The sequence below is a fragment of the Dermochelys coriacea genome, chromosome 4, assembly GCF_009764565.3.
Source record: "Dermochelys coriacea isolate rDerCor1 chromosome 4, rDerCor1.pri.v4, whole genome shotgun sequence".
Taxonomy (NCBI): Eukaryota; Metazoa; Chordata; order Testudines; family Dermochelyidae; genus Dermochelys; species Dermochelys coriacea.
The window spans coordinates 111,721,166-111,738,979 of NC_050071.1; the positions used below are offsets into that span (position 1 = coordinate 111,721,166).

Consider the following 17,814-nt stretch of genomic DNA (forward strand, 5'->3'; position numbering starts at 1 on the left):
AATATTAATAGGAGTTTTTCCAGGCAGAGTGGACTTTTAAAGACTCACACACCAGTTTGTGAAACCCAGATCAGACTGGTATTAGGTACCTGCATATGCAGTGCTTAGTAGTAATTTTAATTGCTTAAAAAGCAATCCTTGTATTTATAAGCAGGAGACTCTCACATAGGAGTAAAGTGCTTATTTTATCTCTCTGTTCAGCACTGGTGTGACCACTGCTGGAATACTATGCCCAGTTCCGATGCCCACAATTCAAGAAGGATGCCGATAAATCAGAGAGAGGGTTCAGTAAAGAGCCACGAGAATGATTAAAGGATTAGAAAACATGGCTTGCGGTGATACTCAAGGAGCTTCTTCAAAGAGAAGCTTAAGAAGTAATTTATTGGGGAGTGGGGCTCGGGCTTCAGACCTCAGCTCCAGAAAGTCTAAGCGAGCCCTGGCAACCCCATTCAAAGGGGGTCGGGACCCACTTCTAGCAAAGAAAGGTGTATATAACACAATCCAGTGGCTGAACGTTGAAGCCAAACCTATTCAGACTGGAAATAAGGCATAAAGTTTTAACAGTGAGAATAATTAACTATTGGAACAGCTTAACCAAATGTTGTGGTGAATTGCCCATCACTGACAATTTTTAAATCATGATGGGAGGTTTTTTTAAATAATGTGCTCTAGTTCAAACAGGAATTACTTGGGGAAAATTCTGTTCAGGTGTTAGGCAGAAGGTTAGACTAGATCGGTGGTGGCCAGCTTGTGGCCTGCGGGCTGCATGCGACCCATCAGGGTAATCTGATTGTGGGCCACAACACATTTTACTGCTGTTGACCATCCTCAGGCACGGCCCCCACAGCTCCCAGTGGCTATGGGAGCTGTGGGAAGTGGCGGGCAGAGAAGTGTAGGCAGAGAAGTATCTGTCTTTTTTAATGGATATTTTACTGAGTGTTTTTGTGGTGGTGCCTAGAAGTCTGCTTTTCTAGAAAATAAGACTTTTTAAATTTTGCTTGGAGTGCTTGTACAGGCACTCCCATAAAGACATATCATAGTAATGTTTCTTAAGTGGTTCTCAGGATGTAAAAAAAAGAGAGAAAAAACATACTTGGTTGTGGATTCTAAAAGTGCTCAAAATCCAAACAATGGCTGTACTTGAGTGATAACCTTGCCCAAATTCTACTTTACTTTCAAATGCTATGAGGCAGGAAATTTTCACTTCTTATTTATTTTTAATGAATTGTTTACAGGAGGAATTCAGCATATATTAATGCCACTGTTGAAAGTGTTGCATGGTGCATTAAATATAACGCTGCTTTCTTTTCACCTGCATGCACTTTTGTGTCATGTCCATATTGCATTAATTTGCAGAGCAGGGACTTTGAGGCTCACCAAGTCAATGGTTCTGGGCCCCCTGACTTTGAGAATATCAATGCTAAGTGTAACTTTCTTTAAAAATAACCAAAAAAGTATGTGTCTAGCCTTTTTTACTGTGGAGATCTCCTTGGAGATGTAAACTGATTTTTAGAACTGAATCATAGAAATGTAGGTCTGGAAGGGACCTCATAGATCATCTAGTCCAGTCCCCTACACTCATGGCAGGACTATGTAATAACTAGACCATTCTTGACAGGCGTTTGTCCACCCTGTTCTTAAAAACCTCCAATGATGGAGATTCTGCAACCTCCCTAGGCGATTTATTCCAGTGCTTAACTACCCTGACAGTTAGGAAGTTTTTCCTAATGTACAACCTAACCCTCACTTACTGCAATTTAAGCCCATTGCTTCTTGTCCTATCCTCAGAGGTTAACAAGAATAATTATTCAGCATCCTCCTTGTAACACCTTTTGAAAACTGCTATCATGTCCTTCCCACCCTAGTCTTCCCTTCTCCAGACGAAACAAATCCAATTTTTTCAATCTTCCCTCATAGGTCATGTTTTCTAGACCTTTAATCATTTTTATTGCTCTCCTCTGAACTTTCTCCAATTTGTTTACATCAGCGGTTCTCAGACTGTGGGTCAGGACCCCTTTGAGTGGGGTCACCAGTGCTCGCTTAGACTTTCTGGGGCTGAGGCCTGAAGCCCGAGCCCCACTCCTCAGGGCCGAAGCCAAAGCCCAAAGGCTTCAGTCCTGGGCGGCAGGGCTCAGGTTGCAGGCCCCCTGGCTAGGGACTGAGGCCCTTCAGCTTCAGCTTTGGCCCCTATTCTCGGAGTGGTGGGGCACAGACTTTGCCCCCCACTTCCAGGGCAGTGGCACTTAGGTGGGCTCAGGCTTCGGTCCCCCTTCCTGGGGTTGTAAAGTAATTTTTTTTTGTCAGAAGGGGGTCATGGTGCAGTGAAGTTTGAGAACCCCTTGTCTACATCTTTCCTGAAATGTGATGCTCAATAATCCTGCTGAGGCCTTATCAGTGCATAGCAGAGTGGAAGAATTACTTCTCGTGTCTTGCTTACAACACTCCTGCTCATATATCCCAGAATGATGTTTGCTTTTTTTTTTTTTTTTTGCAACAGTGTTACACTCTTGACTCATATTTGGCTTGTAATCAACTCTGACCCCCAGATCCCTTCCTGCAGTACTCCTTCCTATGCAGTCATAGCCCATTTTATATGTCTGCAACTGATTGTTCCTTCCTAAGTGGAGTATTTTGTATTTGTCCTTTATGAATTTCATCCTGTTTGCCTCAGACCATTTCTCCAGTTTATCCAGACCATTCTCGATTTTAATCCTATCCCCCAAAGCACTTGCAACCCGTCCCAGCTTGGTATCATCCACAAATTTTATAGGCATACTTTCTATGCCATTATCTAAATCATTAATGAAGATATTGAACAGAACCTGATCTAGGACCAACCCGTGCAAGACCTCACTTAATATTCCCTTCCAGTTTAACTTTGAACCACTGATGATGACTCTCTGGGAATGGTTTTCCAACCCTATAGAACTTCATCTAGCTTATATTTCCCTAGTTTGTTTCTGAGAAGGTCATGCGAGATAGTATCAAAAGCCTTACTAATGTCAAAATAGACCACATCTACTGCTTCTCCTCTATCCACAAGGTTTGTTACCCTGTCAAAGAAAGCTGTTAGATTAGCTTGATGCAATTTGATCTTGACAAATCCATGCTGACTGTTACTTATCACCTTATTATCTTCTAGGTGTTTGCAAATTGATTGCTTGATTATTTGCTCCATTATTTTTCCGGATACTGAAGTTAAACTGTCTGGTCTGTAATTTTCTAGATTGTCCTTATTCCCCTTTTTATAGATTGACACTTATATTTGCCCTCTTCCAATCCTCTGGAATCTCTCCTGTCTTCGGTGAGTTTTTGAAGATAATTGCTAATGGCTCAGATATCTCCTCAATCAGCTCCTTAAGTATTCTAGGATGTATTTCATCAGGCCCTGCCAACTTGAAGATCTCCGACTTGTCTAATTTTTAATTTGTTTTGTCCCTATTTTAGCCTCAGATCCTGTCTCATTTTCACTGGCATTCACTATGTTTGATGTCTGATCGGAAGTAACCTTTTTGGTGAAAACTGAAACAACCATTTCCACATTTTCTATTGTTGTCTTCCCCCCTCACTGAGTAATGAGTCTACCCTATTCTTGGGTTTCCTCTTGTTTCTAATGTATTTGTAGAATGTTTTTTTTGGTACCCTTTATGTCTCTAGTAATTTAAGCTTATTTTGAGCCTAAGCCTTTCTAACTTTGTTCCTGAATGTATATGGTGTTGGTATATATTCATCCTTTGTAATTTGACCTACTTTCCACTTTTTGTGGGACTCTTTCTTGAGTTTCAGATAATTAAAGATCTGTTGGTTAATTCAGGGTGGTCTCTTGCCATACTTCCTATATTTCCTATGCAGTGAGATAGTTTTTCTCTTGTGTCCTTAATAATGTTTCTTTGAAAACCTGCCAACTCTCTTGAACTGTTTTTTCCCTTAGACCTGCTTCTCATGTAATCTTACCTACCAACTCCCTGAGTTTGCTCAAGTCTGCCTTCTTGAAATCCATTGTCTTTATTCTGCTGTTTCCCTTCTATCATTCTGTAGAATTGTGATTGTTTTGTGATTGATTGTTTTCTTAAAGAGTCTCTTTTCACTCACACACAGCTGCCAGGGCTGATCAGTGGGACCCATGAAATACATGGCTTTTGGTCCCTCAAATTTTTAGAGGGACTCCAGATCAGTTTGATGATGTGGGAACAAGAAAGTAAGGTACTACCTGGGCTGCTGGTGACTGCGCTCCCTTTCTTCTGGCACATCTGCTGAGCAAGTGGTGGAACTTCTGGTCCCATTTAGGGGAAACTCAATAACATGAGGTGGCCTGATCTAGGAGACTAAGTCAGAACTTAGAGTGGGAGAATCCTTTATTCTAATAGTGTATCTAACACTAATTATGGGGATAATAATGCTTATCTCTTGGGCTGCAGAATGTTAGTATTAGTTTGTCAATGTCTTTAGAGCACTATGGGTCACATTTTCAAACAAGCTCAGCTTTCATTGGGACTCAGTATGTTAGGTGCTGAGCAGTTTTGACAATCTGACCATAACTAAATGTTAAGCATCTTTGAAAGAGAGAGGAAGATGGGGAGAAGCCCAAAGAGATAGTGGGATAGAAGAGAGAGCAAAGGATCCAGAGAGATGAAAATAAGGAAAGCAAAGGTAACGGAGACAAAAGAATGGGAAACTGTGTGATATGGGAGAAAGCTAAGGGATGGAAAGCAAAGGGGGGGAATAGAAAAATGAGAGAGGGAATGAGATGCTATTTTTCAAAGAAAGAAGAGCTAGCGAATAAAAACAGTGCACAGACATGAGAAAGAATAGAAAATGAATATGGAGATGGATCAAAAGGGTCACTTATGGACAATGAGAACTAAAAGGGATAAATACGAGGAAGATTAGAATAAGCAAGAAGATGCACACAACATATTAGTGAATTTAGTTTACTTATGATCCACTATTTTATTGTGCTTCTTCTGCAGATATCCTATATCTAAGTTAAGGGGGGGAATGGAAAGGATAGCTATTTTATTTACCTGACTATGGCTGAATACTCTGGATTCTACAGTTAAACGGTTGGAGGGAAACACCCTCAACAAAACAAGAGAAGATAACTTTAAATTAACTTGAATATGCACATAATTCTTCTATGAATGAACTTTTCAGTTCCTAAACTTCTGGTTTATATGGAGGGGGAAAATGATGGTTTTTTGTTTGCTTTTTTTTTAAATTTCAACTCTCTATAGCGTTAAGTCTGAGGTGACAGACTCCTTTTTTCTGCAGCAAAGGAGGCTGGTGGTAGCCTGAAGACTATCTCCCTGTGTGCTTTTATTATCTAACAACTTGAATAGATTGTTTTGTTAAATTTTCAGTGGCTTCCTGCAAACAATGGAGATGTCAGAACTTCTCAAAAAAGTTAGCAAGAATCTTTTCTAGTGAATGTTGTTAGACAACCTAAATATAGGGGTCACTACCAGACCCTAATAATTTTATTATATAATGAGATATTATTGAGGATGGTCCAAGATTCACCTTATGGGCCTTCCCTTGATCCTTATTGTGTTCCTTGTATCCCACTGGACAAGACTTTGTTAAATTTGGAGGGTGGAGGTGGAAGTAATTGTTTCACAGGTCCAGCCTTAAAATGTGAGAAGGCTGGTTTTGCATAAATAATTCTTACAGCATGCACTGTACGTTATATACCTTATTTCTATTCATTTGAAACACTGAATAGATTAATTTTATAAAAGCCTAATGATAAAGCAGCCTTAGTCACAGAAGAGCCTTTTTCTTGATGTGTGGTTCATCTTTGATCCTGGAAGTTGCTGTGTTCCTCATGGTAGTTGAGCATTGTTAAATTTAATTAAAAACTGTGAAAGTGCAGGCTCAAGCCCTTAGTCAAAAAAGAAGCACTTCTGGTTTCTAAAAGACATACTGTACCTATGTTGCAAAAATTGGGGGTTGAGAAGGCATGCCCCTTTTACAACATTACATTTTATTAAGCAGGGACACTAAATCATCATGTCAAAGTGTTATCCTTTAATTTCATTGTCATTTTCATTAGAAATTCTAACTAGGCTCTGGTGGTGTTCAAGAAGAAGGAACATTGCATTTGTAAATACCATGCACTAAGATGCAAAGGACAGTATTTTTCTGATATGCAGAGTTTGACACGTGAAAACAAATGGCTTCAGTAAACTGGCATTTGTCAAATTTAACCCCCAAAAAAGAAAAAAAACTGTTAAAATAGGTTATTGGTTAGAATCCTAAAGCATGAGTCTAGGAGCATTAGAATGCACTGTGCTGGTAGCAGTGTGCTCCCTACTGCAAGTTTCCTGGGAGTGTTTCTTTTTTGAACTGACACAGCAAAGTCTCCAGTTCTGAAACAGATGTTCTTCCAGCAGCTCTGAAGTAACCTTACTTGCTGGATACAATGTCATATCAAGGGATTAGTGGTCCACCTCAGCGTTCTAAGAGGACTCACTGCTAATGAAATCAAATGCTTAGAGAAGCATAAGATGCAGGGCTTTAGCTAGTATTTTGCCTCAACTAGGGTGGTCAGTTAATTTCCACAGTACAGCACAAGGTTGCTTTTCACCTTTGCAACTTTTTTCAAAACAAAATATTGGTAAAATCCTCTAATTTCCCTCTAATCACGAACTGGCTTGAAGACTGGAATGATTTGTTTGTTTGAAGAATGTTGACGTTAGAGTGGGAGTCGGAGGGACTGCAAACAGTGGGTATTGTTGTGATTATATTTGCGTCTCTGAAGCTGCTTCATTTGCTGGGACTGATTGATTTTTCAGAAGGTAAAGTGGTCAGTCACTGTTTGTGTTGTTTGTATTATCTAGTCTGCTTAAAAGCTGTCTACGTAAAACAGATTGCTAGTCTGGTATAAAACCTGTAACGTGAAAATGCTTGAAAAAGTGAGAATAACCTGTGGACTGTGAAATCTTGTTTTTTCTTTCTGTTTCCTTTATCTGATATTTTAAAACAGAAGTAGAATCTAACATAGGGTTTATTATATAGTGTATTACATTTTACAGCCTGTCTGCATTGAAGTATGTTGGAAAGGTTGAAAACACATGCATCTATCAGTTACACTAATCTTTGAAAGCTGCTCACTAGTATCAAAACTTAATACATCGAGATTTATCATAGTTTGTTTCATAAAACTGAGTGCTCCTCTGCTTTGATATATGTTCTAAAAATAATTATTCTGGTGTGTGTGTGTGTGTGTGTGTGTAACCTGTTTATTTGATTAGACTGTCTGTTCTCTATCTATATAGGGCCATAACATGCCATCTGCTTATAAACAGAACTTCCTTTTAATTTCAATACTAGGTACTGTTTAAAACTCAGTGGCACAATGCAGACCTTTGGTACAGATACTAAGCATTGTTTCATGATACTGAATATTTTAACTTCACATTGCTAATTAAATTTAGTTCTAAAAATCAAATTATACTGTCATCTACTCTAATTCCTGTCTGAATGCTGTAGTAAACAAAAACAATTTACAGCCTAAGCCTTGATTTTGTTGCTGTGCAAATACCAGATATTCACTGTAACTTCAGCACTTTCTGGTGCTTTCTGGTCACAATCAGATATGTAAGAACAACACACTCATTTTCTGAAGCAAACTTTTTTTTCCTTCATAGTGGGAAAAGACTGATGGAGATTTGAAAAAATCACCTCATAAAACTGTTCAATGTACTGATGAAATGTGAAATATTTAACCTAGCACTTTTACAGTTACTGAACTATTTAAATAAATCATCCTTAAAACTGCATGTGAGAATTTACAACATCTGGCAACAGCAAAACTTGCTACTAAATACTTTTTTATGGAAGTGTGAAATTCTTTTTCAAAGTTCTAAACTACACGTTAATCTGTCCCTCATAATGCTTACATTTCTTTCTTTTAAACTCTGGGCTGTGTAGATTTGCACATAAACATTCAGTGTTTTTAAACTTTCATCTTGCTTCATTGCATGACAACTCCAGCTTTATAATTGATGGCAATAAAGTATTTATAGAAAAAGGATAAAATACAGAATTCATCAGCAATTCTGAGTTTGTCCCTTTCCTTAATTCTTCACAAAATCATATTGTGATTAAGTTTTGAGAAAATCTTCTATATGTTATGGCAAATGCAGTAAATCATGCCCCTAAAAAAATCTGCTAGTAACAAACCAACCCTGTAAGAAATAAATAGTGCATTGTGATATACAATAGGAAGCATTAACTATTCAGGGTTAGGACTAGAATTATGTAATTAATTCCAACCAATAGTGTCATGATATTTACTCACATAATATAATAATTGTATTTAAAATCACTCAGCAACATGGAACTGACAGATCTGTACAGTAGAAAAACAATAACATTATAAAACACAGCAAAAACATTATGATATTACTAGTTTGAAGAGCAGCGGTAGTTAGCAGGATTTCTTACTCCATTAAGGCTGTTTCCCTTACTCCAGCAAAACTTCCCCTAAAGTTAAGAAATTAATAAGGAGTGCTTTGCAGGACATCTATAACTTAATGGCATTCACTGCAGCTTTGTCATTGACTTCGGTGGGACAAGGATCAGGTCCTAATAGCCAAATTCTGATCCAATGCACAAAAGATAAGAAGGATTGTGTATTTAGATCAAAATGGAAGATAAAGGACTACCCCCCAGATCCTGCAACCAGGAGGCAGGGCACGAGGCACCTGCACAAGCAGGCCAGTGCAGCAGCCCTGTATTTGTTTATATTTATAGGCTTTCCTATGGCATTCATCAATGTAAGATATAAGCATCCCACCTACACTAATGAATTTGTCTTGACAACACCACTGGAAGAAAGGGAAGCATTTTTGTTTCTATTTTACAGTTGTGGAACTTGAAACACAGAACTTTAGCAGGTGTAAATTGTCATAATTCCACTGAACTCAATGAAATTATGACAGGGATGCATGACAGTTTATACCAGCTGATGGTCTGCCCCGGAGAGACGTGGCTACGCTCACTCAGGAACTCTGTGCCAGGGGTGGGAACAGAAATCAGATTTCCTGAGTCTTAGACCAGTGGTTTACCCACAAAATTATCCTTCCTTCCTGTTTGAGATCAGTGAATTTGCACAGTTCCTGGATCAGTCAATCATAATCTTGCCAATTCCCCAAGCTTACTCTCTCTCCTCTCCCCCCCGTCTGCATGTAGCTGAAAAGGGCTTTGCTGTCCCTTTACCTGCCTCGCTGCTTCTTAATCTATCCACACTGTGGAACTTGTGTAATAACAGGTTTCAGAGTAGCAGCCGAGTAAGTCTGTATTCGCAAAAAGAAAAGGAGTACTTGTGGCACCTTAGAGACTAACAAATTTATGCTTATGCTCAATAGTCTCTAAGGTGCCACAAGTACTCCTTTTCTTTTTACTGTGGAACTATAGCACTTTAATTATTTAATTACTACCATTTATAATAAGATAAAAAGGCCCTCATCTACCATTCCAGGCACATTGGACATTATTTAAAGTAACTGTACAACAAAAACAAAGCCACAGCATACCCCTGAAAATACTCCACCAAAAAGTAACATGAGACTGGCCATATGGGACAGACCAATGGTCCATCTAGGCCAGTATCCTGTCTTCTGACCATGGCCAATGCCAGATGTTTCAGAAGGAATAAACAGAGCAGGGCAATTATCGAGTGATCCATCCCACGTTATACAGTACCAGCTTCTAGCCGTCATAGGCTTAGAGACAGCCAGACCTTGCGATTGTACCCCTGACCATCTTTACTAATAACCATTGATGGACAATGAACTCCATGAACTTATCTATTTTTTATCTTATCTATAACCTAGTTATACTTTTGCCTTTCACAACATCCCCTGGCAGCGAGTTACACAGGTTGACTGAGAGTTGTGTGAAGAAGTACTTCCTTACGTTTTTGTTCTTCTTTGAGTGCTTGCTCAGTTTGGAGCCCCCGTTCACAGTATTCTACAAAGACAAAGTCCAGCTGCGGGCCCATCCAGCTTTTCTGCCTAATGTGGGATCGCACTTCCATGTCAACCAGAATATTTTTCCTCCCTGTGTTCTGTCCAAAGCCTCACTCCACCAACAAGGAGAGGCGGCTGCACACTCTGGATGTCAGGCATGCCCTGGGGTTCTACCTTCTGCAGATTGACCCAGCTCTTTATCGCGATAGCTGACAGGATGAAGGGCCTTCCGATGTCCTCTCAAAGAATTTCGAATTGGATCACCACCTGCATCTGGACTTGTTATGAGCTGGCCCATGGTGGAATGACTGATCATAAAAATTTTCCATATTATTAGTCACTTCTAGTCTGTGACTTCTTAATTTATCTAGTGTGTGATTGACACCAATCTCCATAGTGGTCTTTGGGATATGTGATGTTAAAAAGGACATGGACACTGCTCAGCATGTGGATTATGTAGGGGCTTGTATGCCTGAATTGGTCATGTACAGATCTATAAATAAATGTCAAGGTTTGTAAATCAGTTGAATCAGTTCCATACGAGAACCATAACAGATTTAAAAAATCCATTATATCATCCTATTATCCAACATACTCCTTTAGTACATTATAAGCGTGTAGGTGGGTGTGGCTCTCCCTCACTGTCAATCTCTGAGGGATGCCATACCTCTTTGCTGGCACACTTCTGAAACCACAGTCTAAGGAATGGGGGGAACTTAGTGGTCTCTGGCTCCAACCTTTAGGCACAGTAGAGCCACAAATAGTTCAGTGGCCCAAGCCCTCATCCAGGGTGGGGCACCACACGGTCTAAGACTTTAACCCTTAGGCAGGCTAGCTGCGAGTGGTTTGGGGGGTGAGCAAGTTCTCAGTCAGGACAAGGTACCCAGCAAACAGTCTAGGGGAGCCAGCAGGGGTTAATACCAACCCAGTCTGTCATTTTGGTTCTGGTGGACCACAGACACACACAAGCCTCTTCCCCTAAAGAGGAGGAGTACTGCCACCCAAAGGGTAGGGTGATGCAGGCCCACGACTCCGCTGCATCCCAGCCCTCAGCCCTAACAGTGGCAGAGTGGTCTGCCACTGGATCAGCGGGGAATGCCACTGCAATACGCTGACCGTGTTTTGGATGCCCCTGCAGCCACACTCCAGTCTGATATCCCTGGGTTTCTTCCTCCCCTCCCCTCCGGGTGTACCTGAACCCCAGGGTCATCCTCCGTCTCCCCAGGGTATGCTGCCAGTGGCAATCCCAGCAACTCCTCAGCTTTCAGCAGGTCTGGCAGTCCTGGTACAGGGGAGGTGTCCTCGGGGCAGCAGAAGTCTTCCATGGGTTCCGGCTCCAGCAGCGGTAGCTTTGTTATGCTACTGTAATTACTCTGTGTGTGTGGGTGTGTGAGTGTATACATGTATTTTTAATTATTATAGTTCTAAGTAATTCATTTATAGTATATAAAAATCTTTATCTATAATTACTCCATTGGTGGTGGTTTCACAAGACAAACATAAACAAACAAACCATAATTGCTGAATAAGAATCTGGTACCTTCTTATATCTGCAATCCATTCAAAAATATTAAAATTTGATTTGGTTGTAAAAGGGTTGTTTGCATATGTGTATTTGTCTGTTTTTGAATAAGTATATAAACAAACATATTATGCATATTTGCAGCAGATAGCTGCCCATGTTGTGTATGTATATTTTATTTTCAACCTTGCTTTATTCACTTTAAGAACAAATAAATGATATCTTATCAAATAAATAATGGTGCATATGAAATGATTTTAAAACATTAGAAGTAAAGAACTTAATAGGAATAATTTAAGCCTAGATGAAAATCTGACAGTTCAGTTAATTTTTTGTGGAGCTCCTAGAGGTAATGTGGCCATTTCCTATATGGTTATCTTGCATGGGGATGAGGAATAAAGATAGTCTAGTTTGTGCCATGATAATATTGTTAGTTTTTTAATGTGTTACTAGCTTAACCATCAGTGTAAGCCAGGGAGGAACCCCATCCTGACAATCAGGGAACTCATGACAGAAGCTCAGAGAATTGTTTATATAATTCCCATGAGCTGGGTTGTCTAGGATTATATGAAGTCACACACCTCTGGGAATGGAGCAGCTGGAGAATGTGGCATTCCATAGTCACTAAAGAGACCCCTTTCAGCTGATTGGGAACAAGTTACACAGCTGTGGGAACAGGATTCTGGACTTTGCAAGGGACAGGAACTGCAGGTTCATTAAGGCTGGATATGAGCCTTACAATTTCTAAAGTCCGAATTAACAGAAACTTGGAAAATCCTGCCAGTATGTTTTAACTAAAACCTATGTATTGTACATTTGTTTATGTCTGTAGGTTGATTGCTGTTTCAGTGAAGTCCTGAGTTTTCAACTGTTCAGCCTGTAGCCATGTCACCTTGAGCTGTGATCTCACCAGGTTTCATGAGTTACACAACATTGGGCAGGGTAGGCCAGTACTTGGATGTGGGTCATAGAAAGTGTTTTTGTGTATCATTAGTCAGGATTCTTCCTCTGAATCAGTAGTGAAAAGAGGGGGTTGGCTTGATATTAATGTTTTATTGGAGACGTTATCTTTAGGATGAAATGTAGAACCCAGCAACAGATGACTTATGGTCACTTAAAGTTCTGTAGCTCTTATAAGAGTAGGGTTAACCCTAGAATCTTAAGCAAATTCAATTGTAGATAGTAACATTCAGCTTCCCTAAATTCCCTATGTAGTTTCCGCTGGATATAGTTAGAGCCCTGAGCGGATACAAAAATCTGCCAGAATCAACCCACAATCCAACGGGTGATCCGCTAGCCATCTTTTATGTGTATCCACATCTACAGCAGCAAGCCATGTCACAAGGACTAGCAAAGGGAGAGGGAGAGGAGATGAGTGAGCGGGGGGCAAGGTCTTGAAGGGAAGAGGTTGTGAGGGGCGGGGTCTCGAGGAGAAGGGGCAGCGCATTGTGTGTTGCTCCTGGGGGCTCGCAAGCAATGGCACCGGTAGTGTGTGTTGCACCACAGTGGGAGAAGAGGTGAGGCAACGGGGCCCACCCCCTCTAATGCCCACGTCGGGAGCAGACTCTGCTGCCCAGAATCCGGCAGGCCAGGAGTACAGCCATTGCTGCATGGTGAGGATGCTGGTACTGCCCGAGGGGCCCAAGCCGCTGGACAGCCTGCTGCCCAGCCACTGGCTGACAGCCCCGAGCACATGTGCCCACCAGGCCGGACACTGCAGGCCAGGTGCCGCAGGTGAGTAGATCCATCTGTGGGTGTATTGGCATCCAATCCACTATCTGCAAAAATTGTCCATGGATAGGAAGCGGATATCCACAGGGCTCTAGATATAGTGGGCCTTATTCTCCTCTCAAGCCTTGTCTATGCTAAAGGGAAAAGTTGATCTAAGCTACGCAATTTGAGTTATGTGAATAGCATAACTCAAATTAACGTAGCTTAGATCTACTTACCGCGGCTCCCCTTACTCTTCTGGATCAGGTGGAGTACAGGAATTGACAGGAGAGTGATCAGCGGTCGATTTAGTGGGTCTTCACTAGACCCGCTAAATGGACCACCGATGCATCAATTGCCACAGCATTGATCCTCTGTTAAGTGTAGACAAGCCCTCAGTTTCACAAGTATAAATTAGGAATAACTCCATTTAGCAGGAGGAAGAATAACCAAAATTGTCCAGTATTTGGGGTGGGAGCCTGGGACTTGGGAGACCTGGGTTTGATTCCCTTCCAGTGTGCAAGTCTCTGTTTGTCTAAATCATTCATATGTGCAATGGGAATGATAATATTTCTCTACTTCAGAGGGGTGTTGTAAGGATAAACACATTATATTTGAGGTGCTTAGGTAATGGGGCTTATATAAGTACCTAAGATAAATGGAGTTCCATTTAAACTTTCACAGAAACCAGGAGATTACCAGCTCAAGCATTTCATCTGATCTCAACAGTGGGAGAGATGTATCTCCTGTAGCCAGGACCTGCTTTGAGCTTTGCAGATAAACAAACATATACACACTTTAAATTGTACCCAGAAGTTAATTGGCATTGGGGATAACATACTGTCATCCGATGAAGTGAGCTGTAGCTCACGAAAGCTTATGCTCTAATAAATTTGTTAGTCTCTAAGGTGCCACAAGTACTCCTTTTCTTTATACTGTCAACTGTTCTTCTAACAGTGCTTCAACCATCCATATAATGAGTATGTTATAATACCAAAGTCTTGTATCTTGTGCTATGTATGTTCAGATGTAGTGACCAATAGAAAAACAAAAGCTGATACTCGTAAAGTTTACTGTGTAAAACTTATGAGTCTGCATATCTTTCATGGTTGGTGTATCATGGACTATGCCTGCTACCATTATCGCTCTCGGAGGGTTTTTAATTTTTACCTGCAGTATTTCTGCTGCTGCAGAGAAAATGTGCGTGGCCTTATTTTAGGTTATTACAAAAAGCTGCTGTGAAGTAAATCATATACTAATAGTTTTGTCATTTCTGTAACTTAACCTTCATTTTCCATAGTACCTCCTCCAGCCATAGATGCCCTCTATTTAACCATTGCATTAAGCCTTCATTAGACTTTGCTCTGTGCACTACTTTCTTCATTGCATGGTTGCTTTGAGCAATCTGCCTATTATTCCTAATTTTTTTTAAAATAACGTCATTAGTGGAACAGAGCATTCTCTTCTTTCTGAACAATGTGTTTAGCACATAGACAGATGTTGTAAATGCAAATACCAGTTCACAAGCAATCTGTATTTCCTTTTTAAATACCTCAAAGCATAGGCCCTAATCACATAAACCCTTTCGCATGTGAGTAGTCATACTGATCTCAGTGGGTCTGTCATACAGATAAAGTTATTCATGTACTGTACATGTTTGTAGAACCTGGGCATTAATTTCCCTGAAAAACACAATCCTTTTAAACATTCTTGTAACTTGACTTGTTAATTATACTTTGCCCTTCTGCAGGTACAAGTTGGAGAAGGAGCTCTTTTTGTATTGCATACATGCATAGGTTCTGCTCTTAATTTGACCCTGTATTATATGGACAAGTTCACCATTGCCATACTCCTCCTTCAGAGTTTCATTGCTTGCTCAATATTTAAGAATACCGAAAACCATTAAAAAGTAAATATTTGCCATTTCTTTCCAAGTTACCATAAATATTTCCTCCCTTAAGAATAGGGAAAGCTAGTTAAATCCCAGGTTTCAGAGTAGCAGCCGTGTTAGTCTGTATTCGCAAAAAGAAAAGGAGTACTTGTGGCACCTTAGAGACTAACAAATTTATTAGAGCATAAGCTTTCGTGAGCTACAGCTCATCCGATGAAGTGAGCTGTAGCTCACGAAAGCTTATGCTCTAATAAATTTGTTAGTCTCTAAGGTGCCACAAGTACTCCTTTTCTTTTTAGTTATATCCCAGATATTGGCAAATGCTGACTTTATAATGATAACCACTATAAAAATGTTTCTTGTTGTTGAATTCATAGACTGCAAGGCCAAAAGGGACCCTTGTGACCATCTAGTCTGGCCTTCTGTTTAACAAAAGCCATAGACCTTTCCCAACATTTTTCCTAGAACATATCTTTTAGAAAAAGATCCAATCTTGATTTAAAAGTTGTCAGTGATGGAGAATCCACCACAACGCTTGGTAAGTTGTTCCAATGATTAATTACCTTCATGGTTAAAAGTGTATGCCTTATTTCCAGTCTGAATTTGTGGAGTTTCAACTTCCAGGCATTGGTTGTGTTATATCTTTCTCTGCCAGATTGAAGAGCCCATTACCAAATATTTGTTCCCCATGTAAATATTTATAACTGCGGTGGAAGGCACAAAGGGAGCAATCTAATAGCTTGTTATACCCTTGAATTGATTGGAACTGTAGGATTGGGGCTTTGGTATCAAAGCTAACCTTGTTTTGTTCATCGTTTGGTATGCCTTAGCTCTTTTCATGGCTATGGTGTGTGTTCTTGGGTGTTTTTTTTCTTGTTTGTGTGGGGGGTTTTTTTTGCTAACATACAAACCTAGTTTACATATACACAGACTAAGAACAATTTTTCAAATGATAGTGCAATGGGTGAACTTGCATACATTTGAAAAATATGTATATTTTAGACATGCTATATGAGTCTAAAATTTTGAAAAAATATCACTACTTTTCCTTTAATTTTGTAAATAACATTTTCAAAAAATAATTCCAAAAGAAAATATTGTATACAGTATGTTGATTACCTATGCACACTTGCGTGTGTGTCCTTTGAATACTAATCATCTGACTTAAGTTGCAGCAGAAGTTTTTTGTTCCCTGCCTTTCCTCCCTTTCTTGGGCAACCTTTCATCCTCCTTACTAAAGACATTAAATGGAGCGCAGTCAATTAATTCACAGTAATCATTTTGGGATTTGGGTTCCACCCTGATTCTTACATATTGTACCATGATAGAATTTCAACTTCTCAGATGAGTAAGATCAATGAGCAACACTGTACAAAAGCAAAGCTAATTTCTTTAGAGGTTGTACGTGTCAACCATTTTAATCCCTTAGCAGGATATTGTGTACAAGACGGCAGTATTCATAATAAAGTAATCAACCCACACAGAAGTATAGATTTATTTCTATCAAAGCAGCAGCACCCCAGAATACTAGCGATTAAATGGATATTTCTGCATGTACTCTTATATTATCATTTTGTACTGTTAAGCTACTAACGCTTTGACATTTATATGTATCCTGTTTAAAGTTTGAATGGGGATGAAATTATTAAAAATACTGTGCTAAGACTTTCAGTTAGATTTTTTTCACCAGGTTAAACTTATATCTCATGGAAAAATGTTTAAATAAAAGTGGCTGAAGAATCATGATTGAGTCAAATCCATAGTCCCAAATCCTTGCTTTTATGGACTTTATTCAATTGCTATTGTCACAGTTTCATGGTAACTTCACCTGTATTCCTCTATGGTCCCTAAGAATCCCGACTTAAAGGATTCCTACTCCCAGCTGTTACCTCTCTTTGGCAGAGAACTGCATCTCACTCTCTCCTGACCAGGGGTTTGAAGGTTGCACAGCTCCCTGGATTTACACTGTGGTAGCCTGAGCAAGCCAGACTGCCTAAGTAGACCAATGCCTGTGCTTTGCTTTCTCTCTGAAGGCTAAGTCCAGTGTATTGCCCACAGTTATAAGTTACGACTTAAATCTTCTAATCAAACACATTTATTCTTAAGGCAAAAGCATTACAGAGATAACATTTAAAGCAATAAAAGCCTGCATACATGCTAGAAAGCTTACCAGAGATCATCCCCAGCTCCAGCTTAGGGCTCTGGCAGGTTTCAGTCCCTGAAAAAAACACATCTGCTTTTTCCCATGGTTATAAATTCATCCCTCTTAGATCTAGAAAAAAGGCCGGGCTGATCAGCAATATCTTTATACAGCTCTGACCTTTGATCTTGGCTTTCTGTAACAGGTAATCTGCAAACAATACCCCTGCCTCAGGGCATTGCTTCAGAAGGTTGAGTTTTTGTATAATGGGAGTTAGGGAATTTGCATTAACATCTCCCTAGGGATTCCCTAGGTAATCCACTTAACACTTATTGTCTCAAAAGTTGATACTTGTCTGGCCTATTTTCTGTGTAGTCATTTGAACTTCCAGGCCTCACATATGTTACATTTCGCCCAATAGAGAGTTGCATATAATCCCATCCCAGAATAATACATACATTTGATACAATTAGGTCTTTCAAGGATATTACCCTATGTGTCACTGTTGTTGCTTTGTAATATTTATATAACAGTAGCACCCAGAGTTTCTAATCAGGCCCATTATAGTAGGTGGTTT

The 17,814-nt window shown here is 39.9% G+C and overlaps 1 protein-coding gene across 7 annotated transcripts in view; it reads left to right on the top strand.

The window, feature by feature from the left end:
* The window catches only part of KCNIP4 (potassium voltage-gated channel interacting protein 4), an 849,263-nt gene that overhangs the window by 626,280 nt on the left and 205,169 nt on the right, over nt 1-17,814 (top strand). The window contains exon 1 of one of the 7 annotated variants that reach the window (XM_038400056.2): nt 5,809-6,797. The exons of 4 other annotated variants lie outside the window; for them this stretch is intronic. In XM_038400056.2, coding sequence (XP_038255984.1) covers nt 6,686-6,797 — 112 coding nt within the window. In that variant the 5' untranslated portion in view covers nt 5,809-6,685. Of the gene's footprint in view, nt 1-5,808; nt 6,798-17,814 lie in introns of those variants that run through there. 2 more of the 7 variants (XM_043514069.1, XM_038400059.2) reach the window with 2 other exon arrangements.